General features: G+C 41.5%; 1 protein-coding gene across 1 annotated transcript in view; it reads left to right on the top strand.

Moving 5' to 3' along the window:
- The first annotated feature begins 1,105 nt into the window (after positions 1 to 1,105).
- Positions 1,106 to 26,437, top strand: part of CCDC88A (coiled-coil domain containing 88A) — a 109,312-nt gene continuing 83,980 nt past the window's right edge. The window contains exons 1-2 of the mRNA XM_006880931.1: positions 1,106 to 1,168; positions 1,313 to 1,413. Of these exons, the coding sequence (XP_006880993.1) occupies positions 1,106 to 1,168; positions 1,313 to 1,413 (164 nt within the window). The remainder of the gene's footprint in view (positions 1,169 to 1,312; positions 1,414 to 26,437) is intronic.

Below are 26,437 nucleotides of genomic sequence, written 5' to 3'. Positions count from 1 at the left end.
CCATAATTAGGCCTGAGCAAGCGATCAAGCAGACAGACCCCTTTCCTCCGGCTCCCCGACCCCGCCCCCCAGGCCCTGGCAGCCGTCCCGGGAGCGCGCGGGCGCGCGGCGCCGGCCACCGCAGCAGCTGCCGCAGGAGCGCGCCTGCCGCCGGCATCTGGGCGGCGTCGGGGCCGGGCCGTGCGCGCGCGCTGGCTCGCTCGGGCGCGCGCCCATGCAGCGGTTTTTCTTCTCCCACAATCCAGAGGCAGCGGCGCGGGAAGGGCGGGGAGTTCGGCGGAAGGATATCTCCGGCGCGGAGGGAGCAGCCGCGCTCTCTTTTGACGGCGGGCTCGCGGCCGGGGCCGGGCGGCGAGGGGTGGGGTGTGTGATGCGGCACTGCGGTGCTGGGGCCGTTACTCCGGCTCCTCCAGAGAGGGCGGTGGAGGAGGCGGTGGTGGTGGAGGTGGCTGCAGCGCGCTGTGGATCGTGTGGCCGAGCCGCTTCCCTCCCCGGTCCAGCCCGAAGCGGACTGGAAAGGCCGGCGGGGGTTTAGGGGCGCATCTTCACGCCCTCCCCGGGGAAGGGAAGGAGCCAGGCTTGCGGGGTAGCGATGGCGCGTGCCCGGCGCACCGGGGCGAGCCGCGCCTGCCGGTGCTGAGCGCGCTGCGGGCGGGGAGGCTCCATGTCCGCCGGGGTGTGGAGCGCGCGGAGCGGAACGCCGAGCGGCGCGCCCAGGGCGAGCCTGGCGGCCCCCGCTCGCGGCTAATCGAGCGGCCGTTGTGGCCGCGCCGGCGCCTGCGGCCGCCGGGCCACCTTGCCGAGCTTTTTGTCTCGCAGCCCCGGCCCCCTTGCCCTTCCTCCTCCTCCTCCAGATGCCTGTTCCCTGCGCGCCCTCGCCCGGTGCCGAAGTCCCCAGCGCAGGCTGCCGCGCGTGGCGGGCGACGCCTCCCCTCGGGCTTTGGGGTGTCCCCCCCTACTCCACCATGGGATTCTCCTCCCCGACGGACTTGTATTGACCCTCCCTCCCCGCCATTCACTCCATTGAGTGACCGATCCCTCAGCCTATTTTGTGCTAGTTCCTTTTTCCCCCCTCTCCTCCCCTTGAAATAACACAATTTGTAAAATGGAGAACGAGATTTTCACTCCCCTCCTGGAGCAGTTCATGAGCAGCCCCTTGGTCACTTGGGTAAGTGGGGTGTCCTTCATTGTACCCTCTGCCTGCGCCGTCGGCGGCCGCGGTGGTGGTGGTGGTGGGGGCTGCGGGTTGGAGGTGGGCGTCCATGCCTCGCTTGACCAGCATCTTTTTTTTTTTTTTTTTCCCTGCTCCTAGGTGAAAACCTTTGGACCTCTGGCCGCAGGAAATGGGACCAACCTGGACGAATATGTGGCCTTGGTGGACGGGGTCTTCCTGAACCAGGTCATGCTCCAAATGTAAGTGTGCTGGCCGTCTTTCCCAGGCCGCTTGTTGGCTTGTTCTGCAAACCCCGTGGATCCATCCATCCAGTCCCCCGAGGTGGCCAGAGGAGTCCAGGGGGCGGGAGAACTGGACCTTGGAAAGGGGGATCATCCTGGGTGTCCAGGGCATTTCATCACCAGCTTGCAATTTTTACCTGTTAAAATGGTGACATTTCTCCCTCTGGGAACCACCAGCAGCAGCCTCCAGTGCTGGAGACCAGAGCGAAGTGTGCCCTCTTTGATCCTTTGGGCAAAAAAGAGAGAAGGAGAGGGAGAGACAGAAAGCATATTAATCTGGTTTTCCTAAGTAGGTGGGGCGCCCTGCCTGTGGAGTCCTCAGCATCTGATGCAGAAACGTCTTTTACACGTTTGTGATGAAAAGCAAAGGGCCAGATTTTAAAACGGGCGAAGTGTTAGGAATTTCAGAAGCGAGAGAATCCCAGACAATAGTTCTGATGAGCAGAAAGGGGGTGGGGGGGAGGCTGTTGCTGTAAGCAAGTAATTTTTAAATGGCTGTAATAACGAAAAGTCATTTAATTAGAGGATTTACTGTGAATTTACTCGATGACTTGCTGTTTCAGGAGGTCATTTTTTAAGTGCTGAGAGGTTTTGAAAGGCAGATTAACAATGGAATGATAATTCAGTAGGCAGATCTTTGCCTTTGATGTGTATATATGGTTGGATTTGTTGTTATGTTTTTGACCTGGGGACTATTGAAATCTTACCTGGAGTTGAATGTAAAAAAAACGAGTCCATTTTCATTGTTACAGGCACTGGATAGATTTGCATTCTAAGAACTTGAATGGAGGTTGTCAATTTTCTGCACATTTCTCATGTGCTTGATATAATGTGTATTGGCTTAGTTCTCTTTACTAGATACTGATTTGCAAGAGTCAGTTGTAACTTGATTTCAAAAACCCTTCTTGATTTCCTATGTAGGAATTTAGTGCATTATTAATAACTATTTATGACTAGATAATAAGTACTTTTTTACTCTGTTAGCTTCACATGTACATTTCAGGTGTATAGTTCATAAGAAATAATTTTTGTTTAAAAGACAGCAAGAAGTCAAATCCATACATCTCTGCTCTAGTGATAACTTCTCAGTGTGCTCAGCGATTTTTGTGCTGGTTTTCACATACATGTTGATCCTACAAGGAAGTGTTGCAGTACTGTGTATTTCCCAAAAGTGCTTATTTGTATAGGCACTGAAATGTCTATGTTACCCAAATGTGTGTGTATGGTTTTTATTTTCCTTAAGAAAAAAAAGAGGAATGTGGAAAATTAATTCTTTCCAGTAATTGTGTATATATATTTTTTGTTGACTTTACCATAGAGCTGTTTTTCCTCTTTTAAAGACCTCAGTATTTCCTAAGCAAAATGGTAGAATAACTAGTGTGGCTTCTATTTTGGGGAAAACACATGACAGGAAGGGTAGCCATTACAGTAGATACAGATACTCAGAATTTGTTCCTCTTCTCTTGCCTGTTTTCAGACAGAAATTTCTTTAATTAGAGTGTTAAACACTGAAACAATAGTGTGTTTACAAAAATAGGAAAACAGATCTTTTCAACTTTAATGTTTTTAATATTCAGTGGTTCTTTGTTTTTTTCAAATATTCAGACTTCTTTGAGTTCTGAGGAGTGGAATGAGGTGCTAAAAGCAGACACTTTTTGAGTACAGTTTTATACTTTAAAAAAAAAAAGATATTTTGAAAGGGTGGTTGCCAGGGTTTTTTTTTTTTTTTAGGGCCAGCATTTCCAAACATCAAATCTGCTCTGGGTTTTCAGTTCCACCTTTTAGTTTCTTTAAAAGTTTTTCAGTGTCCTAATTCTCTTCTGAGTGACCCACATAAATTAAGGAAACAAAAATTAAGGAAAAGAAGTACCTTTCTGTTTTTAAAACATTTCTGTTTGCTAAAATAAGATGACTGCTCTTACTTGTTTACCTTAATGAATTATTTATCATAGAGTAAGAAAACATTTTTAAACTTTGTTAATTTTAAGTTGTTAGGGATTTTCTTAAGTGGTTTACTCAAACTAGTGTATTCTCCTGGAGTATCCATTTCAATGCTGCACTTACTGAGATAGAATAAAGGTTACCTTTAATTTCTAGTCTCTATTTGCTTATAGAATTTGTAAGTGAGAACCGTTTGTGAATGGGTGGTTTATATAGTTTTCTTTTTATTTCTTGTGCCTGGTGTTCATTGAGCTTTTTGGATATGTGGGTTTGTGGTTTTCATCAAAGTTGGAATTCTTTTGGCCTTTATTTCTTCAGATTGTTTTTTTGGTTTTTTTCCCCCTCCTTCTTCCCTGTTGGAAGTCCAACTACATGTCTGTTAGCCTGTCTTTGTTGTCTTAAAACTCAGATCACTTTTTTCCTCAGTCTTTTTAAAATTTTTCTTTGTTATATTTTGGACTAAATAAAAGACAGCAGAAGCTCAAACTCTTGTACCCCATAGAAATTCAGTAGGACAGGGTAAAACCACCCCAGAGGTTTCCCAAGGCTGTAAATTTTTATGGTCGTCAACTGCCAGATCTTGTGCTTGTGGAACAGCTGGTGGCTCCAGACTCCTCACGTTTTGGTTGGCTGCCAAGTGCTTGATCACTACACCACTAGGACTCTTTGATTTTGGATAGTCTGTGTCTCCAAGTTTGGTTAATCTTTTTTCCCCTGCAGTGTTTGATCTACTGTTAACTCTTCTCCAGCTCATTTTTCATTTCTGATAGAGTCATGTCTAGAAATTGGAATTTTCCAATTTGTTGTGTCTTTGTCTTTTGAGCTCTGGTGGCCTAGTGGCAAGAAGCTGTGCTGCAATCCCAAAGGCACACAGTTCAAGGCCACCAGCTGCTCCGCGGAAGAAGGATGGGCAATCTCATCCTGTGTGATTAGCTGTTTCTGAGACCTCCCCCTCCCCAAGGGTCAGCTATGGGTTGGTTCTGACTCTGTGGTACACAGCAGCAACAACAATAACATATGTCTTTTAGCTTTTTGAAATGTATAGAATACAGTCATAAAAATGGGTTTAATGTCCATATTTACTAGTTCTTTCTGTGCTCATATTAATTGATTCCCTCCCTTTTTTAATTTATATGCCTGATGTTAGGAATTTCACCCTGTTTTGGGTACTGGATAATTTTCCATTTCCAAAAATTTCTTGAGCTTTGGATTAATTGAAGTTCTGAGGGGGTCTTAACTTTTAAGTTTTCTTAAGCAGTACCAGGGCTACTTTCATTCAGTATGGGGAAAATTTTGAACTTTTTGGGCAAAACCACTGGCTGATGATGGGAACAGGTTCTCTTGCTTGCCTTGTGTGTGCTGTGGATGTTTCCTGTAATGGGATGGGTGGTTTTTGCTCTTTCTTTGGGTAGTTTCCTCCAGGACATGTTTATAAATAGAGGCAATCTCCTGGTTGGACCTAGGAGCAACTCCTGTTTGCCCCTTACTGTTGCATAAAGTTGCCTTAACTTTGAAGTGATTCCATCCACCCTTCTTCCCACCTATTTTTCATCACATTGCCTGCTTGCTGCATATACAGATTTAAAATCACTGAAAAGACTTCAAGCTATTTCTTGCATTAAAGTAAGGCAAGTACAAAGTACATGCACCTGTTAAAACTAAACCACAAATTTGTCATAAAGATGCACTTGGGAACGGATCTCATTTCATAGCCCAGGGACTCCCTTACTCAGTGGAAGACCTGTGGAACAGAAGACCTGTGGAATACGCTCTGTCACCTGTGGACAGCTGTCCTCTCTGGGGTCCACCTCCTGTGTATTCTGCCCCTTTGTGTCTCTTCAGCCAACTCGGTTCCTCCTTGTGAGCAACGAAAGACTACCACATTCGCAGTGGCTTGACTTCCTGCTCCTGTTCCACAACTGGAAGCTTTCACGTCTTCTGAAAGCTCAGGCACTTGTAGGCTCACCTTTCTTGTTTCTTGGCTCTCAGGGATCACTTTTGACATGTGATTATCCTGAAGATTTTTCATATACAACTGTGAGTACTTAGCCCAAAGTGGCTATCTCGTTGTATACAGTTAGTTATATTTTTGCCCACCAGTCTAATATTACTACTTTTGGATATACCACTGACTTTTATTTTATAGTCCTTAATATAAAATTTTGGAAATGGAAAGTGTTTCCTAAAAAAAAAATTTATTCATTTAGCAACTCTTAGCATTGCGGTTTTGGACCAAGACTCTTAAAGTAGAGCACTGTTTTCTGACTGTCTTATAATTTGGAATCTTTTCACTAACTTGGAAGTTCATTGAATTTTGATATTCTGGATTTCACTGAGTTGTTTCTTTAATCAGAATCTCTGTACGAGCTTATGCTATTGCGTCAGTCCTCTTTGACAAATGATCAGGGGAAGCATTTCAGAGATTCTGAATGATGGGCCAATTCTTCGGCACGCTGCAGGGCATTTTCCTACTTCAACCAAATGCATGTTTTTCCCATTGCTGTTAGTTGTCAAACATAGCTCTAGGTGACACTCAGGTTGAGAGCATCATTTTTCTGTTGAGATCCAATTAAGTTTGGTAACCAATTTTGACTATTACTGCTGTGTTTATGGCATTTTATAGTCAATGTTTAATCTTAACATTTTTACTGTTAATATCATCTAGATAGTTGGAAATATGAATATGTTAGCATTTTCAATACTGAGATAATATCAGAGCAGTATTTGGAATTACCCTCTGAGTCAACCCCAGCAAATAGCTGTAAGTGGTCTATACTGCAAGTAATTGTTCCATCTTTCTTTTTTGTAGAATCTTGAGTTCTGAGGGGCTTTAGACATACTCTGCTTATGAGAATCTTTTAAAATGAGTCCCCTGACACAAGGTCATCCAGCGTCTGCTTAAGTATTTACTGGGAATCAGCTTCACCAAGTACAGAGGAAGAATTTTTTCGTGTAGAAGAGGAAGTTCACTGAGAAATGTTCCTTTGTTCTGTCAATACTTGAGATTTCAAAAATAGATGGTGCTCTCTGACTGTATAACAACAACCCAAAAATGACTTACAGACTATTTTACTAAGTATGGCATTGACTGAATTTAAATGGTTACATTCATCTTTTCTTATTGGGCCTCGTGTTTTGTTTTGTTTTTAAATCTCATAAGTGGTGTTGTTATTGTTGTTCGGTACCATCGAGTCTAGTATGACTGACGCATAGCAACTCTATGAATAACAGAACTGAATCTTGTTATCACCTCTGCCCACTCGAGCCCATTGTTGCAGTCACTGTGTCTCAGTCCATCTTATTGGGGTCTTCCTCTCTGGCTGACCCTCCACCTTTCCAAGCATTGTGTCCGTTTTCCAAGGAAAAGCCTCTTCTAGCATCATGCCCAATGTGTGAGAGATGAAGCTTTACCATTCTTGTTTAGAAGACTTATCTTCGACACCTTTTCCAAGACTTACCTATTTGTTGTCAAACTAATTGCTAACTTATTACCAACTTCTGTTGATTTACCCCCTAAATACTTGGCCCTTGGATTAATTCCATATACTCTTTACTCATTCGGGCTTAAAAGAGAAAAACCAAACCCAGGATTCTCTAACTTCACCTTTGCCTGGTACCACACCTTAACACATAGCCTGATATTGCACAGGTTTATAGACTAAAATATGCTTTGTTCTCCTGTGTCTTTCTGTGGTTCTGTGCACTCTTTCCTTCCTGAGAACACTATCTTACACTTTGTTTCCTTTAACTGGCTCTTTGAGAACTGCTCTTCTGCCTTGCCTGGCCTCATCCTAGGCTAAGTAACCTCCTTTGTGCTTCTGTAAGATTCTGTATCAACTTTGGTGAGAAGCAGGAGTGGCATCCACTTCCTAAACAACATGCCTCTGGAAACTCCTTGAATTGAACTTTGAGAAATGATAGCCTTATAGAAAGGATTCAGGTCTTGTTCATAGGGTCGCTATGAGTCGCACTCGACTTTGACGGCAGTTAACACCACCAACACCACCACTTTGGGGCGAGCACTTCAGTCTCACTGTATTGCAGTTTGTGATTTTGATGGCTCTGCGGACCAGCCTTTGAGTTTGATCTTCCATCTCTGCTTTCCTAGTTTAGCATGTCGGCACGTAGTTGTCATTGTGCTATTAGGTGCTGTCGAGTCGACTACAAAGTGCACATCTGTCAAAATAATAGAGCAGCTGTGTGATAAAGGCTTTGGTCAGAGAGACTCAGGTTCACTTCTACTGCTGCTTACTAACTCCGTGTCCTCAGTGAACACCTCCAATGTCAGTTTGGACATCTATAAGATAGAAGGTGGTTTCCTTCCATAAATGAGGTCACGAAAGGAGGAGGAGAAATGTTTAGAAATAATCTATACAAAGGGATGGAAAGTGTTTTTATCCCCAGTGCTGATTGCTGTTACAGATCTTTATCCTGTATTGTACCATACCTGTGTATTACTATTTTCGAAACAAGCCATACTGCTCACAGCATAGTTTTATAGGACCTCTCTTGGCATCACACAGCATCTTTAACAAGTTAGTTAGGCTTTCAGTATTCTTATATATTGGAAGCAGGAGTGGCATCCACTTCCTAAATAACGTGTCTCCGGAAACCTTATGAACTTTGATCAATGTCGATAGTTGTAGAAGGGCTTCAGGCCTTTTATTCATAGGGTCACTGTGAGTTGTGCTCGACTTGAAGGCAATCAACAACAACAACATTCTTACATATGATACAGGATTCTTATGAAATTCAAGATAGTTTCTGCATTACGCCTATTTTATGGTAAGTGTTCAAGAAATACAGTTTTAAATACCTTTATTATTTTATTATACTAGTTCTTTCCCCCTAGATGGCCCTTTCTATGTCCAGCAGATTTTTACTTATCCTTTCACACATATGATAAAGTAGATTTCGCTATATGATCTTTCTGGCCCTAGTTAGAATTCTGTCAAAATGACTGTTGTAGCTGCTACCTTACATGTGACTAGTTGATTTAATTGTAGCATAAGCTTCTTGGTAGAGAGCTCTGGTAGCCTAGTGGTAAGAACCTGTGCTACAGTCCCAAAGGCATATGGTTCAAATCCACCAGCTACTCATTGGGAAAAAGATGGGTACCTTCCTCCCATGTTACCTGCTGCCTCTAAAAACCTGCTGGAGGATCACTGTGGATCAGTTCCAACTCGGGAGCACACAACAGCCATTCTCTGAAATTGACAGCCCGTGCCCTTACATTAGTGACTACTCTCACAGAGTTCTAGGGGAACTTCCTGATCTGAGAACCAGGGAAGTAGTGAGTTCTTTGGTTCTTATACTGACAGTTTGTGAAACAAATACAAACCTGTTGCTTTTGAGTTGATCTGACTTATGACAACTCCATAGGACAGAGTGGAACTGCTACCCCACGAGATTTCTAGGCGTGTGATCTTTGTTCAAGCAGCCTTCCATATCCCCGGACCTGGTCAAAGCTGGTGGGTTCGCCCCATTGACCTTTAGGTTAGCGTCTGACTGCTTAACACCTCTGCACTGGGTTTCATGAGAAGGCTCCTCCTAGATCTGAAAGGGGAGCTTGGGTGATCTGTAGGCTGTGTGCTGAGCTAAAGGCTGAGCCTCTCTGGCAGTGCAAATCCACTGGCTGCTCTGTGGGAAAAGACGGCTCTTCCCCTCCTGTCAACTTACAGCCTCAGAAACTTAGTGGAGAGTCAGTCACGAGTCTTTACAACTCATGGCAGTGAGACAGACGCCAATTAAAGAGTTCTAGGACAGGCAGGACCATAGTACTAAAGACGGAGAGGCAGCTGTAGAGCTTGGGCTGGCCCTCTCGGAGGGACTCTTCGTATTGACCAGTGGTGTAGATGGTGCAGAAAGCAGTGGCTGCCCAGATACCTACGGAAGTGCAAACAGTGAGCAGACCCACATGAGAGCAACAGAGTTTAAAGGCTTAACTGGAGTAACCAGTAGGGTCCTGCACCCTACCAAAAACCTTTTTACTTTCTTCTCAAGTGCACGTGGTACGCGCTTCAGAATTGATCCCATATTTAATCATTATATCATGCGCTTCCTTGTCTTTTATGGTGATTTTCATCCTGATGTGTATTTTATCGGAGATTAGTTTTGACACTCCTACTTCTTTGTGAATGCCATTTGCTTCATATATATATTGTTTTTGTAGACTTTGCTTTCTAGTTTGTCTTTTTCCCTGTCTTTTTAGATGTGTCTCTTACAGGCAGTGTATTAGTGGGTGGTTTTTTAAATATCTATTTTGCTGCTTTCCCCCCTGCCCCCTTAATTGATGCATTAAGCCCATTTACCTTAAGTGAGATTATTAACAAGGCCTGGTTTCATCACTACGGTTTTGCTGTTTCTTTTTGTGGTGTTTCTTGTTACCATGGTCCATCTGCTTTCTTTTATTGTCTCTGTGTGAAGGACTTCCCTTAGAATTTCTTGTTGGGTTGTTCTAGTTTTCACAAATTCCGTTTGTTTCTGTTTTTCTGTGAATGGCCTAATTTCTCCTTCATATTTGATGGACAGCTTTGCCTGGTACAGGTTCCTCAGCTGCCGACTGTTTTCTTTCTTCTGTATACGCCATCCCATTGTCTTCTAGCTTGCATGGTTTCTGCTTAGAAATCAGAATGTAGACTAATTCTAATTGATTGTCTTTTGTAGGTGACTTTTTGTTTTTCTCGTGCCGCTTTTAGTATTCTATTCTTTGGTTTTGGCGAATCTGGCTGTGACATGTCTTGATGTTTTTCTTTTGGGGTCTAGTCTATTTGGGTATTGATCAGTGAATTGACTTGAATGTAGATTTTCTCATTCTTCATAATGCCTGGGACATTTCCTTCTTGTACCTCTTCCACAATTTTCTCAGTGCTTTCCCTGCCCTCCTCATGTTCTGGGAGTGTGATCATATGTCTGTTGTTCTTTGTGTCATCCCTCATGAGTCTAATGTTTTCTTCATTTTCCTTTCATCTTCTGTCTGGTTTTTTTTTGTAGTGTGTCCTGCTGAGGTTCTTGTCTTCAAGACCCTCACTGACTCTCTGTTCTGTCTTCTTTGTTCTGCTTTTTATTGCCCACTAGCATGTTGGAAACTTCTGCCATTTCAGTCTTGATAGTCTGGATTGTGTTTTCATGCCTTGTGGGCTGTACACTGTCTTATGCTGATTTTTTAAATTTCTTCTGTCTTTTGATCTATAGTATCAGTTCTTCCATCATTTGCCGTTTCTTCAGTACTTATTCATGTTCCTCCACACCAGTATATTGCTACTAACTCCTTGTCTCTGCGATATCCACTTGCTTTGTAACTTCCATTCTTCCACTGATTCCACCTTCTTAGCTGTTGATGTAACTCCACTTCACTGTATTTCTTCTGGTTCCCTGACTCTGGGGTAATCCTGTGGTTTCCATCCTTCTGTTATTTGTACCTTCTTCCACAGCTATTCTTATGACTCTGTGTCAATATATTCTGCTCTGTTTCTGGGATATTTCTAAAGTCTACAGTATGCTTTGCTTTTTTAAGGAGAACGATTACTTTGTGGTGTTGTGTCCTTCCCCACCCCCACCCCCACCCCCCAGTCTTTGAAGATAGCCTCTGCTGTCTTGACTTTATGTGACATTTTTCTTGGTCTGTATTAGGCCATTTTTCTTGTGTCTGTGGAGGTTGTTAACAGTTCTTTATCTTTATGATGTTTTTTATTAATTGCAGGCTTAAAGTGTTTCCTTAATGGGGGAAGGCAGTTCCAGGAGTCCTTTCTGGGACTGTGCAGAGGGAAGGCTCCCTTTTGCTAATATCCTTCAACTTCTCTTTGAACTTGATTTCAGCCTTGCAGGAAACTTGCCTGACTGTTTCCAATCTCTTCTGCAGTTTTAACTTGTCCTGCTGGTGCTGATGAGCACAGCTGGTAGAGACCACCTTCCATGGCAGCCAGTGGTGTGTTCTCTACCTCCATCTTCCATTTATTTTGTCTTCTCTCTTTTACTTGTTTTTATTACCTTTCCTGCATGTTTTCTCAACCAATTTTATGTCTGCCTTGAGGTGATGTTGTTGTTGTTGTTGTTGTTATGTGCCCGTTGCTTGAGACTCATAGCGACCCTGTATACAACAGGCCTAAACTCTGCTCTGTCCTGTGTCAGTCGCACTGTCTCCGATACACCAATTGCGATTACCCCAGTCACTGAATCAATCCACCTCACAGAGGGCCTTCCCCTCCTGCGCTGTCCTTCCACCCTCCCAAGCATGATGTCCCTCTCCAAAGACCTGTCCCTCCTTACAACATGTCCAGAGTATGTCAGACCAGGCCTTAGGATCCTTGCCTCCAAGGTAACGCCCAGTTTGACCCTCTCCAGGATGAATCTGTTTGTTTTCCTAGCAGTCCATGGTACCCTCGATACTCTTCTCCAGCACCACAGCTCAAAGGCATCAATTCTCCTTCTATCCTCCTTAGTCATTGTCCAGCTCTCTGATGCATAACAAGTGATGAGGCGGTAAAAAATGAGACCTTTATGTCATGGTCGGTGGTTTATATGATTACAGTAAATAGTGTTTCCAGTTTGGGTTTTTGTAACTTTCCTGATGATGTACATCATGTTGAGATTTTTATCCATAGAAGCTTGGTGACTTCACATTAGATGGATGCCTTCAAGAATAGTCCATAGTGATTGCTTCTCAGTATGACTCATCCAGTTAAACATGCTGATAAGCTAAATTACGAACAAGTAAACTAGTTGTTGCATATGTTGCTAGATGCCATCAGGTCAATCAGGACTCATAACGGCCCTGTGAACAACAGAGCTGAACCTTTCCCTATCCTCTCGAATACATGCAAATCCACTGTTACAGTTACAGTGTTTGTGTTGTTGAGGGAGGGTCTTCCTCTCTGATCCTCCAGCTCTCCCAGCATGATGTCCTTCCCAGGATTGGCTTCTGACAGCAGGCCCAAAGAAAGACAGGGTTTCACCACCCTTGTCTTTTAGGAGTACTCTGTACTTGCTCCAGGACATACTTGTTTATTCTTTCGGCAGTCCATTGTATGATACTCAGTCCTGTTTTTTCCATCACCAGAATTCAAAGACTTATTCAGTGAATTCGTTAATCATTGTCCAACTTTCACGTGCATAGGAAGTAATTGAAAATACCGTGGCTTGGGTCAGGTACACCTTAGACTTTAAACTGGCATCGTTGCTCTGTAGCACTTTGGAGAGATACTTCATATGTTGTTGTTCTTGTTAGGTGCCGCCAAGTATGACCCATCGCGACCCCGTGACCAGCAGATCTGAATCCTTTTCTGTCCTCTGCCATCCTCATTAACTCTGACATACCGGCGCCCTTTGCTGCAGTCAGTGTGTAAATCCATCTCATTGGGAGTCTTTATATAGGACTGGTTTTATTAAACTGAAAACTTTCACCATGCTGTGATTTGTTGTTGTTACAACTCATAGTGGCCCTGCGTACAGTAGCTCTGAACCTTGCCTTATCCTGAGCCGTCTCACTTATCTCTGACACACCTTCTCCCATTACTATGTCAATCCATTTAATCCAAAGTCTTCCTCTCTTGTACTCTTCCAACTGTGATAGATGATTTTGTTGTGATTTGAGAGACAATTAACTGGCAAGGTGAGTTGGTTTTCCATTGAAGCATTCGTACACGTTTTGTTTCAAAATATTTGAGTAAGATACTGTGCGATGTAATCACATTCTTCCACTTTCCTGTGATTCTCATTTCCATTAATCCTCCTCTCCTACCTCTTTCTGCCTTCTAGATTTTACACCTGGGCAAACACTGCTCTTTAGACTTAATATGATTGATGATTGTAGGGCATGAGTACCTGATGTTTTTGATCACCTTATGGGCCTGTCAGTACAGCCAGAGGGGAGCTCTGGTGGCCTAGTGGCAAGAAGCTGCGCTGCAACGATGAAGGCCCATGGTTCGAATCCACCAGGTGCTCCCCTGGAGAAGGAGGGGCATCTCCTCCTGTGTGCCAGTCTGATCTGACTCAACGGTACACAACAAGGAAGGAAAAAAAGGTACAGCCAGAGTGCTCTTTGGAAGCAAAGATGGCAAAGCTTCATCTTCTATACTTTGAACATGTTGGTAGAAAAGGGCATTTCATGGAAAGGGACATCATGCCTGGAAAAGTGGGTCAGCAAGGAGAACTTAAAGAGATGGGTTGGCACAGCGACTGCAGCAATGGCTCATTGAGGTGATAAGAGATTGGAAGTTGAATCATAGAAAATTTTGTTACAGATTGGAAAGGTGACCACAGGCCTAGGACCATAGTCCTAGGGGTTCCCCCACATTGTTAGACCAGTAAGCCTGACCTCCTCCATGCTTTTGAGATCGACTTTTTAATGAGTCTTCCTCCAATCTTGATGCCACACTCCTCCTCATAAAGCCCTGCTTCCTGAATGATCTGTTCTGCATACAGATTGAAAAGATATGGGGACAGGATGCTTCCCTGAGACACTCCTTTCCTGATTTTTTAACCATGCAATCTTTTAGATAGGAGCTGGAAACCTTAACCAGAATGCCATTAACTCTCTGTAATGACTTAAAAGAGAAGGACGATATTTAATATTTGTTGAATAAACTCATTATACATCAGAATGTGGTGGAGTCCAGTCTCCTTCCCCAGATCCCAGCTCTGCCTGGCACCACAAAGGGTTTCCGGTGCTTGTCTGTCCAGGTCTCAGCCTGCATGCCTAAGGCCCAAGTTCTGATGTTCCTTCCTCCAGACACCTACTCCTTTTTTCCCATGTGCATAGCCTACCTGCAAGAAGACAGCTGGAGAAGAGACCTGTGCAGGCCCCGAGACTGAATTGGGGATCTTTGATCCAGAAATTAGAATTGGATTCTTGGAATATCATTTAGAAGGGATATGGAGAGTATGGGCACAAAGTTTTGTTTCCATGGATTCCATGGCTAGTGGAGAGGAAGACTGGAGTAGGATTCAAGATAAAAATCCTTCTTTGCAGGATTTACAGATTCTCTTTTCTGAGAGGGATAGAGGAGATGGTTCATTCAAAGTTCAAGTTATTTGGTGAATCGTTTCTTTTTCTAATGATTTATATATGTGTGTATTGTTTTTAATTGTGCTTTGAAAGTTTGAAAAACTCTGTGCTTTCCTTAGATTTTGGTTTAGGATTTCAGTTTTGATTCTCACATTGTAACAGCATTCACCCAGTCATTATCCTTCCCATTCATACTTCCATTTCAGTTCCTGCCTTTTGAACTTTCTTCTGAGTAAACACGTATAGCCCTTAAATGCTTGTATGCTCATTTGTTCTGAGTATTAAGTACCTCACTGATGTCATTGTTCACCTGATAAGCATGTTTGTCTGAAAGTTAAGTCACATTCATGAACTTAGTTTTAAACTCAAAACTTACTAAGGACTAGCTCAGGGTTTCTACCAGGCTCTGTGAGCCAGGTCATTCTTGGGTTTTGTCTTGAGTTCTGTTCCATGCTTTTTGCCTTGTTCTGCCCAGGGTCCTCTGCTGTTAACCCTTTGAGTGGGCAGCAGTGGTAGTAGCCTGGCACCACCCAGTTTTGGCTTTGAGTGGTAGAAGTTGGTATTTGTGTGGCCCATTGATGAACTTTGGAATGATTATTTCTGTGCACCTTGTATTTTCTTTGCTTCTTTGTTCTGTCCAGGAGGAGACCAGTAGTTGGACATTAGGAACTGACAGCAAGCTTTTAAGGCCCATAAGTACCTCACCAAAGTAAGATGTAGAGCACTGTTTTTGTAGAATATATTGTGTCAGTTGATCTTGACGTCCTCTGAGGTTTGGCTTTAAAGCTCTAGGACCAGCAATTCATTTCCTCAGGTGTTTAGTTTGAGTAAAAAATTTCTATTGACTTTGCCACCTGCTGGCTCTACCATGTGTATGCCTCTATTTACAGCACGTAGATACATGTGTATTACTGTCATCTCACAAACCTGTGTATGGCCAACAGTATAGTCCTTTACACTCATCCTTAAGCGCTTTGTCTTCTCTGATGCCTCTTAATCCACGTGTGGATTAATGCTTGATGCTGCTGAGAGTGCAAGAAGTAGAGAGTGTGTGCCACTTGTACATGGACAGTCGTGAAAAGAGTTGTAGGCCAGGAGGAACCGATCATGGAAGACCTCATGTCTCATGCTTGTGTGTTGTTATTTACCATTCTGTTGGAACCGAGTCATAGCTGACCCTCCAGTGGTTTTTCTGAGGCAATAAATGGCATGAGAGAAGACTGCTCATCTGTGTCCCTTCTCATGCGAAGAAGATACATCTTTTTTTTCCTGTGCAGTAGTGTTCTTCAAATTTGGCCCACAGATATTCTTGGGGGACTGTGGGTACTTCATTGATTTGTTTGCTCAAGCCAATACCAACTTAGAGTGACTCGATAACACAGTCAGGTGTGATTTTTCTGCCCAACAAGGTCTCCTGCTATGAACCTTGTGGTAGCAAATTCCCAAGTCTCCTTCCGCAGAACTGCTGATGGGCTTCGAGTCCTGATATTTTTCGTTAGCTAAGTAACCATTGCACCACCGGAGCTCCAGGTGCATGCTGTAGGTGTTTTAATTTTTGTGTTTTTGTTTAAACAGTGTAACTGCTGTCAGGATTTCAGGGTCACCCATCCTGGACAGGCTTCACCAGAGCTTCCAGCCTGTCGGAGAGGAGCTAGAAAGTTTTAGTGACCTACTTCTGAAAATTAGCCAGTGAAAACCCCATTGTGGTGCTTAAAATGAACCCCAAATAAAATACGACCTTGGTAACAAAAATAAGGCTGGTGATTAAACTATAGAATTGTGTACGACCAGAAGCATACTAATGGCAAATATGTTTTTTAAAAAAATATAAACAGCAACTGTATACAAGGACCTCACCACATAGAATAAGCATAAATTAATACACCTGTGGAAAGAGTAGAGACGCTTCTTAATAGCAGTCAGAGAAAGGTGAGAGACCGATTGTGGATTTTGATCTTTGCGATGTTGAGATGTAATCCATACCATTCCCTGTAGTCTTTGATCTTCTGCAGCAGGTATCTCAGGTGCTCTTCACTTTGAGCAAGCAAGGTTGTTGTAACCTACATGACGCAGGTTCTTCCTATCCTGATGCCACATTCCTCTTGAAAGAGTCCAGCTTCTCAGTGATCTTCTCCACATACAGTTTGAATAGATCTGGAGAAAGGACACATCCTGCTGTGCCTGCAGGCTTTAGACCTGCCGAGGATCTCCTCGGGCAGTCAGGAAGATAGCTGACTCGCCCGCTGTGCCTGTGGGCCCTTGAGCCTCGGAGCCCTTGGGCCTTATGCCAAGCACCACCACCAACACCAGAAATCTAGCCGAGCCACACTGTCCATGCCACCTACACCTATCCAAGAACCCATCCTGCTGCACCACCAGAGGCCTCAGCCAGGGCCAGAAAAGGGTGTCTTGTGTCGTAACAGGAAGTCCTGTTAATACAACTATTCTACAAATACATACATACACACACACACACACACACACACACCCAAGAGCTAAAGCCCAAGAAGAGGAAATTCAGGATTTCTGCCAACATTTGCAGTCTGAAATTGACCAAACATGCAGTCAAGATGCATTCGTTTAAAATACAAAAGTAATTATTGGTGACTGGAAAGAAAAAGTCAGAAACAATGAGGAAGGAATGGTAATCCGAAGGTACCATCTGGGTGACAGAAGTAAGGCTGGCGATCAAATGATTGAATTGTGTACGTTTAATGTTTCCCATTTTAGAAAGCTTTATTCTAAAGATGACAATGATACCTATGACCCGTAACTGTTTGAGTTACAACTGGGAGGTTGAAAGGATCTCACTTAAAATATCTTGCTTTATTGAATTAGTAGTATGGAAATGAAACATCTTGGTAGTTAATCAAGTCTGTCACTGATACATCAGACCAGTTTGGGATTTCTAAAATTTTTAAACTGCATTTGGAGACTACTCATGACTACTTCTTCTGTAAAATAAACCTCCATGACCTGGTCTTTGGTTTTAAGGACAACAAGTTCTATCACAAATCAATGAAGCCTCTTGATACCACAGTCATCTTGCATTTTAGTCACTGGCTCTGTGGCTGACCATCATATTTGTGTGGAAGTTCTCTACTTTTATTAAGCAAACTGTTTAGTATAATACCAAGCCTTCCCTCAGGTCTCTGTGCCAAAACCAGGATTGATTTGTTTATTGCAGTGGTTCTCAAAGGGAGAGTAGGGGACGAAGAAACCCCAGAAACTTTTAGAGGAGTTTAGGAAGTAGAATTTAATTTCTTAATTATGCTAAGTGATCCTTTACTTGTTTGTGTTTATTAAGCAGTAGAGGACAAAACGAGGGAGCTCTGGGGGCTAAGTGGTAAGAAGTTTCACTGGCATCCCGGAGGCAGGCAGTTTGAAGTCACTAGCTGCTCCACAAGAGTAAGATGAACATTCTCTTGCCCAGCAATTTACAGCCTCTGAAAACCTGCGGGAGGGTCAGCTAGCTGTGAGGTGTTCTGCCCCATGATGTGCTGTTCCAGTTGTTTTTTTGGATAATCTTCAGTAGAATCTTATTTGCATGTGATATTATAATATTGTTCTATAGTTCCCACACTCTATTGGATCACTTTTCTTTGGAATGGGAACAGATATAGATCTCTTCCAGTCAGTTGGCCAAGTGGTTGTTCTCCAGATTTCTTGGCACAACTTGGTGAGCACATCTAGGGCAGCATCTGTTAGTTGAAATATGTCAGTTGGTATACCATCAATTCCTGGGGCCTTACTTTTTGCCAATTCTTTGAAAGCAGCTTGAACAACTTCCTTCATCATAATAGGCTCTTGCTCATATGTTGTTTCTGTGTCTGCCAATACCTTTTGGTACAGTGACTCTGTGTACTCTTTCCACTTGTTTAATTAGATAACGAAATTAATTGTATAAATAATATTTCATATTTCTGTCTTAAATTTTTTTAAATTAAAATGTTCTGTTTATTGAATCAGTGAATACCATATTGCTAGGCTAGTGTTGCTGTTTTAACTGCAGGCTAGCTGGAGAATGTTGTAGATACATCTTTCACTTTTGCTGAAAGAATACAGTGTATCTAAAATAATGAGAATAAATATGTAAAAGAGTCCTCTGACACTGTACTTAATCTCGGTGGGATAATTACATCAGATTTCTCCCCAATAATAATTTATCAGTGTGAAAGTGAAATGAGCTAATTTATAGAAAAACATTTAGTATATGAAATTTATGTACTGATTTCTGCTGATATGTTGAAGATTGTGAAGATGGCACAGGTAGAACAAGGTATCTGATCTGTTGTTACAGGATAGAACAAGACTCTCATTTGTTCATTTGCTTACTGTAAGTCATTTGACTTGAGGACATCAAAAAACAGTAGTTGTTGACTCCACAGTTTTTTAAGAAAGGAGAAAAATAATGGTGGAGAGGAACAATTTTTTTAAGTCCCTGATTTCCCTGACTGTTCTTGGGTCTGAGATACACGACTGTTTAGGTGACCCATAATGATGATTTTATGTACTCAGTTAAATTTTACCTAAAGCAAACATTATAGCATTTGTACATTATAAATCATTTCATGGTTTTAAAATGCTTCATAGTGGCATGCAGTGTCATCTAAGCTTAACATAGTACCCAACATAATATATCAGAAATAAAAATACCCAAACAGCCAACCAGAAGCAGCAACAACAAAAACCCCATAACAACCAGTTTTCAATTTCAGTAGTATGATCAAAAACACAAGCACATGGTAAGCCCAACACTGAACAGATGGTACAAAAGGACACACAACAGGTTTGCAGTCTGGATGGAAAACATAAAGCCATTAAAATGATCAGATTTCTGTTTTCTGGTAGATATGGGTCAATAAATAAGTAAAGACATAATCCTTGGTTATAACACAAGGCTCAAATCTTAAGTGTAATGTTGCAAAAATACTAACTTCTCTCACTTTAAAATCTCTGTTTGCAATAGTATTGTTTCTTTATTGTTTTAATCAAAATTAATGTGACTTGTCATAAGTAGGTCGTTTATAAATGTGAAATTGCTTGAGGCCGCCCTTTACTGCCACGTTGCTTTCAATTTCTGGCTGGAGAGATTTGAGCTATATTGCTAGGCCATTTGCCACTAAAGCACTTTTATTTTTCATCAAGTAAAAGGAAATGGTTGATTTGAGATTGTGTTGCCTCGGAAACAGCTATGTATGATTAGAAAGGTAGCTACTCATATTTCTTGTGTCACATGCATGGCATTCAATGGCTAGCTCATTTTTCATTTTAGGAAAAAAATATTTTTCAAAAATAGTTTTTTTTAAAAGTATGCTTTCAAAAAAGCCTAATCAATACTTTGTTATATAATTCCATCTCAATTTTTGATAACTTTGCTTTACTTTCCCACTAAATTAATCTTTGTTTGGCTTTTAAGTATTAAACATGAGTAAATGATGGATTACTTAGACTACCATTATTTATTTAAAAAATTCTTTCAGCCATACTGTATCCAGTTTAGGTTACTGTACTGCATCATGTTTACTGTATAATTTGAAGAAAACTTAAAATATACATCCAATGGGAGCAGTACTTTCTGTCTTTACAAACAAAAAATATTTTTTACCAAAGTTTTAAAAAATTGTTTTATTTCCATATATGTTTGTTCAGTTTCATAGATGTTTTGTGATTGAATCCCTAGCTTTGAATCTAACAAGTCCATTTAAAAAGGCTTTAGTTTGGCAGGCACAAGTATTAACATTTTCCCCCTAGAAGTTAATAAAATTGAAAGGCTTTTAAATTAAAAAAAATACATTGTGGATATTTTTCTCATTTAAAAATTATTTTACATCATAGAAAGGATTTTTGTTAATGTGCCTTTGAGTTAGCTGAGGCTTAGAGTGATTCTGTATACAGTAGCTCTGAACACTGTCTTAGCCTGGGCCAGTTTCACTCTCTCCAGCACATCTCTTACCATTATCTATCTGCCTTACTGTCAACTGTCAGTCCATCTCTTCCTGGGTTTTCTTCTCCTATGCTGTCCCTCCACCCTTCCAAGCCTGATGTCCTTCTCCAAGGATTGGTCCCCACTGGCGACATGCCCAAAGTTTGTGAGATGGAGCTTCAAAATCCTTGCCTCCAAGGATCAACTTGGCTTCACCTTCTCCATGACAGACCTGTTTGCTCTCTTGGCATTTCATGATATGTTTTATCTATACTTTCTTCCTGTACCAGAACTCAAAGACATCAGTCCTTTTGTCATCTTTAGTCATTGTCCAGCTTTCTGATGTGAAGCAAGTAATTGTGAAGACTGTGGCCTGCATCAGGTGCACCTTAGTCTCCAGATTGACATTGTTGCTCTTCAGTACTATGGAGAGATCCCAGACAGCAGATTTTCCCAATGCAATTAGTCTTTTAATTTCCTGACGGATGATGCCAAGAGTGTTGATTATGGAACTGAACATGCTGAATGTATTAACAGTCTCAGTGTCTTCTCCATCCATCATGATGCTGCCATTTGGCTCAGTGGTGGAAATCTTTGTTTCCTTGACACTGAGCTTCAATCCATATTACGGACTACAGTCCTTGACCCACCGCAGCAAGTGCTTTGGGTCCTCCTCAGTTTTCGGCAAGCAAAGTGTGTCATCTGCATAATACAAGTTGTTTATGAGTCTTCCTCCAATTCTGATGCCACAAAGCCTAGCCTCCCAAGTAATCTCTTCTGCATATAGGTAGAAAAGGTATGGAGCCATGACACACACTTCCTTGATTTTGAACCGTACAGTGTTTCCCTGCACTGTTTTACAACTGCTTTCAGGATTAGTTAATGGCTGAAAGGTTCATAATGAAAAACAGCAGTCTTTTGCCCTATCCTTTCACAGTTATATTCTCCAGAGTAAAAAGTTTTCTGTTATTTACTTGCCTACATAGTAAGACTACACATATGACCTTGGCATTTCTTGGTTTATCCCTTTTTGACATCATCTCTTATTACGACTGATAATAGTAGATGATATTTTAACTTTATTCTATGTGTCCACTCATCTCTAGTCTTTTTACCTTGTCTTCCTAATATATTTATCAGAAGCTGGAGTGGCATCCATGTCCTAAACCACATGCCTCTGGAAACTCTATGAACTTTGACAAATGCCAGTAGTTGTAGAGGGGCTTCATGCCTTTTGTTCATAAGGTCACTTGACTCGACAGCAATCAACAACAATATATTTAATCACTAGTTTACATAAATCAGTAGTTAGTATTTATGTTCTGACGATTCATTACCTATCTGGTGGTGGTGATGGTGGTGGTTGTGGTGGTTGGGTGCCCTCTAGTTGAGTCCGATCACAGTGACCCTTTGAACATCAGATCTGAACTCTGCCCTGTCTTGGACCATCCTCATAGTTCCTGGCATCCTTGACTCCATTGCTGCAGTCACTGTGTCAGTTCATTTTGTTAAAGGTCTTTCTTTCACCTTTCTACGCATGATGTTTCTTTTCCAGCAATGGCAGATCTAAGTAGAATATTTTTATTACATTTTCTTTAAAATTTTTCCTTAAGTTACTAACTACCTTGATTTCTTTTTACACTTACGTAATTTATAATTTTTAATAAGCCTCTGGTGTTCTCGTAAGAAGTTACACTGCCAACCTGAAAGCAGATAGTTCAGATTGACCAGCTACTCGGAGAAAAATGGTCAGACCTCCCCCTGTGCATCTTACAGCCTCTGAAGACCTCCTTTGGAGGCTTGGCTATGAATTGGTTCCAACTCCACAGCAATGAGTTGGATTTCATAAATGTTCACCTGTTCTCATGGAGGTAGAACTTAGAACATTTTAGGCAATATCACTTGAGGGGAATCCTTCACACTTTAAAAAGAAAATCAAATCCTTGGGATGAAAGCCTGTTTTCCATGATCCTGACATATGTCAGTATGACGCTAGCTCAGATCAATAGTGCATCAAATGAGAAACCTAAGTCCTGTAATTGAAAATTTCTTTCTAGATCTTTACTTGTCTGTGCTTTGCTGTACAGAGGTAACTTGTGGTTGCTGTGATGCTAAACACTGTGACACTGATGTGCTAAATGCAATAATGGTTACCCATGGTGGACAGTGTTTGGTGGAGCCCCCCGATTAAAACAAGCTTGGAAGCAGGAGTGGCATCCACTTCTGAAATGGCTTGCCTCCGGAAACTCTTATGAACAGTGCTCAGGTCTTTCGTTCATAGGGTCGCTGTGAGTCGTCTGTGACTCAATGGCACCAGCAGATCTTTACCTAGCTGCTGTCCTGGTCTTCAAATCCAGGGTGTTTATAATAGACTGTGATATAAAAGAGAAGGATGAGCAGTCTTCTGTGTGATTAACTGCCTTTGAAAACCCCTTATGGTTCCAACTCGATGGTAAAAGACAACAGCATGATATAATAATATTCAGTGTTTTTAAAGAAGTGGGAAATGTCTAGTTCTGGTTGCACATTAAAATAATTCTCAGGTCAGTACAGTAGAGTTTAGAAATGGCAACCTGAGGGTTTGAGTGTCTAGACATTACTTACTTTGTTCTCCTTAAGAACTCCACTGTTTTATTGGATTTATACCAGATCAGAGAATTCCCCCTACCCCAATCTAAAGAATCATAGCAACCAAGGAGGTTTATGAAAACACCACAGCTTTAGAAAAGGATGTAGAAAATTTTCATTTATTAGAGATTTCTCTTGGATATGAAATTAATTTTAAGTATTGAACTAGTGTTTCTTGAATTAAAAAAAAAAAACCAACAAAAAAACACTTTCTCTGTCCTACCTGTTTTGATTTATTTTGTCTGAGATTTCTGAAGTTTCTGTTATCGGTGTTAGGTGCCATAGAGTAGACTTCTACTGATGCTTTATAGAACAGAAGAAAACCTTATCGAATCCTGCGCCATCCTCACACTCTTTGTTGTGCTAAAGCCATCGTCACAGTCAATGTGCCAGTCTGTCTCTCTGAAGCACTTCTTGGCTTTCACCGATCCGCACTACATTTCCACAGGTGATGGTCTCCTTTTTCCCAGGACTGGTCCCCCTTCGTAAGTGTCCAAAGTATATGAGACAAAGTCTCATCATCATCCTTGCTTCAGGGTGCCCTCTGACTGCACTTCTTCCAAGAGAGATTTGTTTGTTCTTTGGGCAGTCCATCCTTAAGATGTAAAACCAAAACGCTGTACTTGGACTTGTAACTCTTGAACGCACTCTGTCTCAAAAGGGTGCACAAATGTTTTACAAAGATTTTAAGTAATTACTATGAATTTTGAAAAAAAATTTGAACAATTAAAAAGTGTAAATGTTGGAAACTTGCTAGTTCTTAGAAGAATGTATATGCAAAGGAGGCTGTAGACTCTCCTGGCAACTGAATAAACTTCAGGTTAACTTTGTGAGCAATGTGGATATAAAACTTGGTGACAAAAATTTTAATGTTATTTAAAAATTACCATCTTAAAAAAACCCAGAGAAATACAGTAACAGCTCTCTGTCAGGAACAGAGGTAATGTTTATATTCGAAAACTCATTTGAATCGGAATGAATTTACTGCATGATAACTGGAATATAGCATGTCCTATATTATAATCCAAAAAGCATATCAAGTAATAAAGTAATATAAAAACATGGAAATTTGTGCAGCTTATTTTTAAAATACAATTTTTATTACTAATATTAAAATCTTCTGTAAATATTTATTGTTGTATTTAAAGAACTACATTTTTAATAAAAATAACATCATAAACTAGGGATGGAGAAATGAGTCATCTTTAAGCTTGATTACTTACTCTGAAAACAGAATAGGGAATATATTAAAACAAGACTTCGGTATTTCATTAGTGAAACCTGTTTCTTTTGTCGTTACCTTTCCTGAATGATCCTGTAATAGAAAAGGCTGAAAGAAATAAAAAGGGGAAATTTGTAGAATCCGAAGCAAGTTACTGTTTCCATCTTTTTTCTGATTTATAGTGAAACTGGATAATCGCCAACCCTTCTTAGGTTTAGATGCTGTCATAGGTAAGGTTTGATAGAAGAATTCAAATGTGTAGTAAAGAAAGTAGAAATAAAAATATAGCAGATGATTAGAGAATAAAGCTATTTACTGAATATCTGTGACAGCAAATTAATTTATACAACTCTAGGTACAACTAATATATTTGTTCTTAGGATTTTTCCTAGTCTGTTTTCCCAGATACAAGTATTGTTTTCTCTGTAATAGCAGCCAAGGTAAATCACAGTAATGACTTCAGTACTCATTAAATTATTGACTAAAATACACCAGAGGTAATTCTATAAAAGAACCCCTTTCTTTTGTCTTCTAGGGGTTTTTTGTTTTTTTTATCATGATTTCCTTACCATGCTACTGTTTGTCTTCCATGACATATGTAGCAGACTTCTGCAATATGTATAGTCCCCTTGTTTGTAAAAAGAATTCTGCTTGCTTCTTTTATCTCTGAAACCCATTTTATCTATTTAGACTCTGGTGTGCCTTGGGCTGTTGTGACATTAGGAAGCTGAAATCTGTCCTGGCCTTCATCCTGGCCCATTGCGTCTCTCATCTCGGCAGGTGGAGTTCAGGACTCTGTTAATTCAGCTCAGTTTCAGACATGTGTCTTCTGGTGTGCCAAGTGTATTGTTAACTTGGAGAATGTAATTTCTTTCAGTAACTGATTTGAAAAAACAACAGTAGCTTTTGCAACTGATTCAGTCCAGATTTGTTCTTGTTTTTATTTACTCAGACTGCATTTGTATCAGTATATATGCTGGTTATTGTAGATCAAATATGAGCTTAAAAGAATCCCTGCTCTCAAGGCACTTGCATTCTAATGAAAAAGCCTTAATCTTTTGCATACTTCATTGCCTTATGATATGATAGAATGTGTTGTTGCGTACTGTCCAGTCAGGACAGACGCATAGCTGGCCCTTCAGCAGGTTTTCAGACAGTAAATTGCACAAGAGGAGATTGCCAGTCTTTCTCTCACAGTGCCGCTGGTGAATTCAAACTGCATACCTTTGGGTTGGCAGCACAGTTCCTTACTACTAAACCGCCAGAGCTCCCATAGGATAGAATTTATGTACCAAAAAAGGCATTAGTTGTTAAATCTTAGTGGTCCTAGTGGAGTGAATGATTGTGAGGAAAATTAAGTAGTAGATATAAGAAGGCGGTAATTGATTGCATTGATAAATTAGGAGTCCAGTGCAAGTGGAGGTGAAGATGTGGTTGAGGAAAGCATTGTTGCAGGACCTAGTACAGCCAGTTATGAGTTGTCAGAATCATCTCTGGATGCAGAAGATGTCATGAGAAGGGAAGTCTGCGCTTGAGTGTGGTGAGGAAGACGTTCCAAGTGGGGGCTGCACCGTGTGAGACACTGAGGTGCCTGAGGAGAGCTTCCACATGGGATGAGAGGTTGGTGAGGACGTACCTGTGTCTTGTTACAGAGTAATAATAATCAAGTAACAATTTATTAGGGATAGTACCAATGAGGTTTCTTTTAGAGCTGTTGTTGTTGTTGTATATCATCAAGTCAGAACCAACCCATAGCGAATTTTCAGAGGCTTTAAAGCATGGGAGAGGAGACTGCCCACCTGTCTCCCCTGGAACTTTTGTGTTGCCAGCAGAATTCCTTACCACTTAGCCACCAGAGCTCCCTTCACTGTTAGAGTTATTATTTTTGTTGTTGGGTGCTGTCAAGTTGAGTACAACTCAGAGTGACCCCTTGAGCAGCAGACCTGAACCCTGCCCTAACCTGTGCCCTGCTTAACCATCTCTGACACACTTGACCCCAGTGCTGCAATTACTGTGCCAGTTCATCTCATTTAGGGCCTTCCTCTCCTTGATTCACCCTCCGTCTTGCCAAACATGATGTCCCTTTCCAAGGAATAGCTTCTCCTAGCAACATAGATGGAGTATGAGAGATGAAGCTTCACCATCTTTGCTCCAGGGAGCATTCTGGCTTCATTCACTTTTTCAGTGTTATGAGTTTGTTCTTTTGGCCAATCTGTGTGACATTCAGTACTCTTCTCCAGTATCACAACTCAAAGGCATC

This window comes from Elephantulus edwardii, unplaced genomic scaffold (genome assembly GCF_000299155.1).
Source record: "Elephantulus edwardii isolate Elephantulus edwardi_28Jun2011 unplaced genomic scaffold, EleEdw1.0 scaffold00011, whole genome shotgun sequence".
In the NCBI taxonomy this organism is placed as follows: Eukaryota; Metazoa; Chordata; class Mammalia; order Macroscelidea; family Macroscelididae; genus Elephantulus; species Elephantulus edwardii.
The sequence above is the reverse complement of the archived record's forward strand: the minus strand, read 5'-3'. Positions and strand labels throughout refer to the sequence as shown.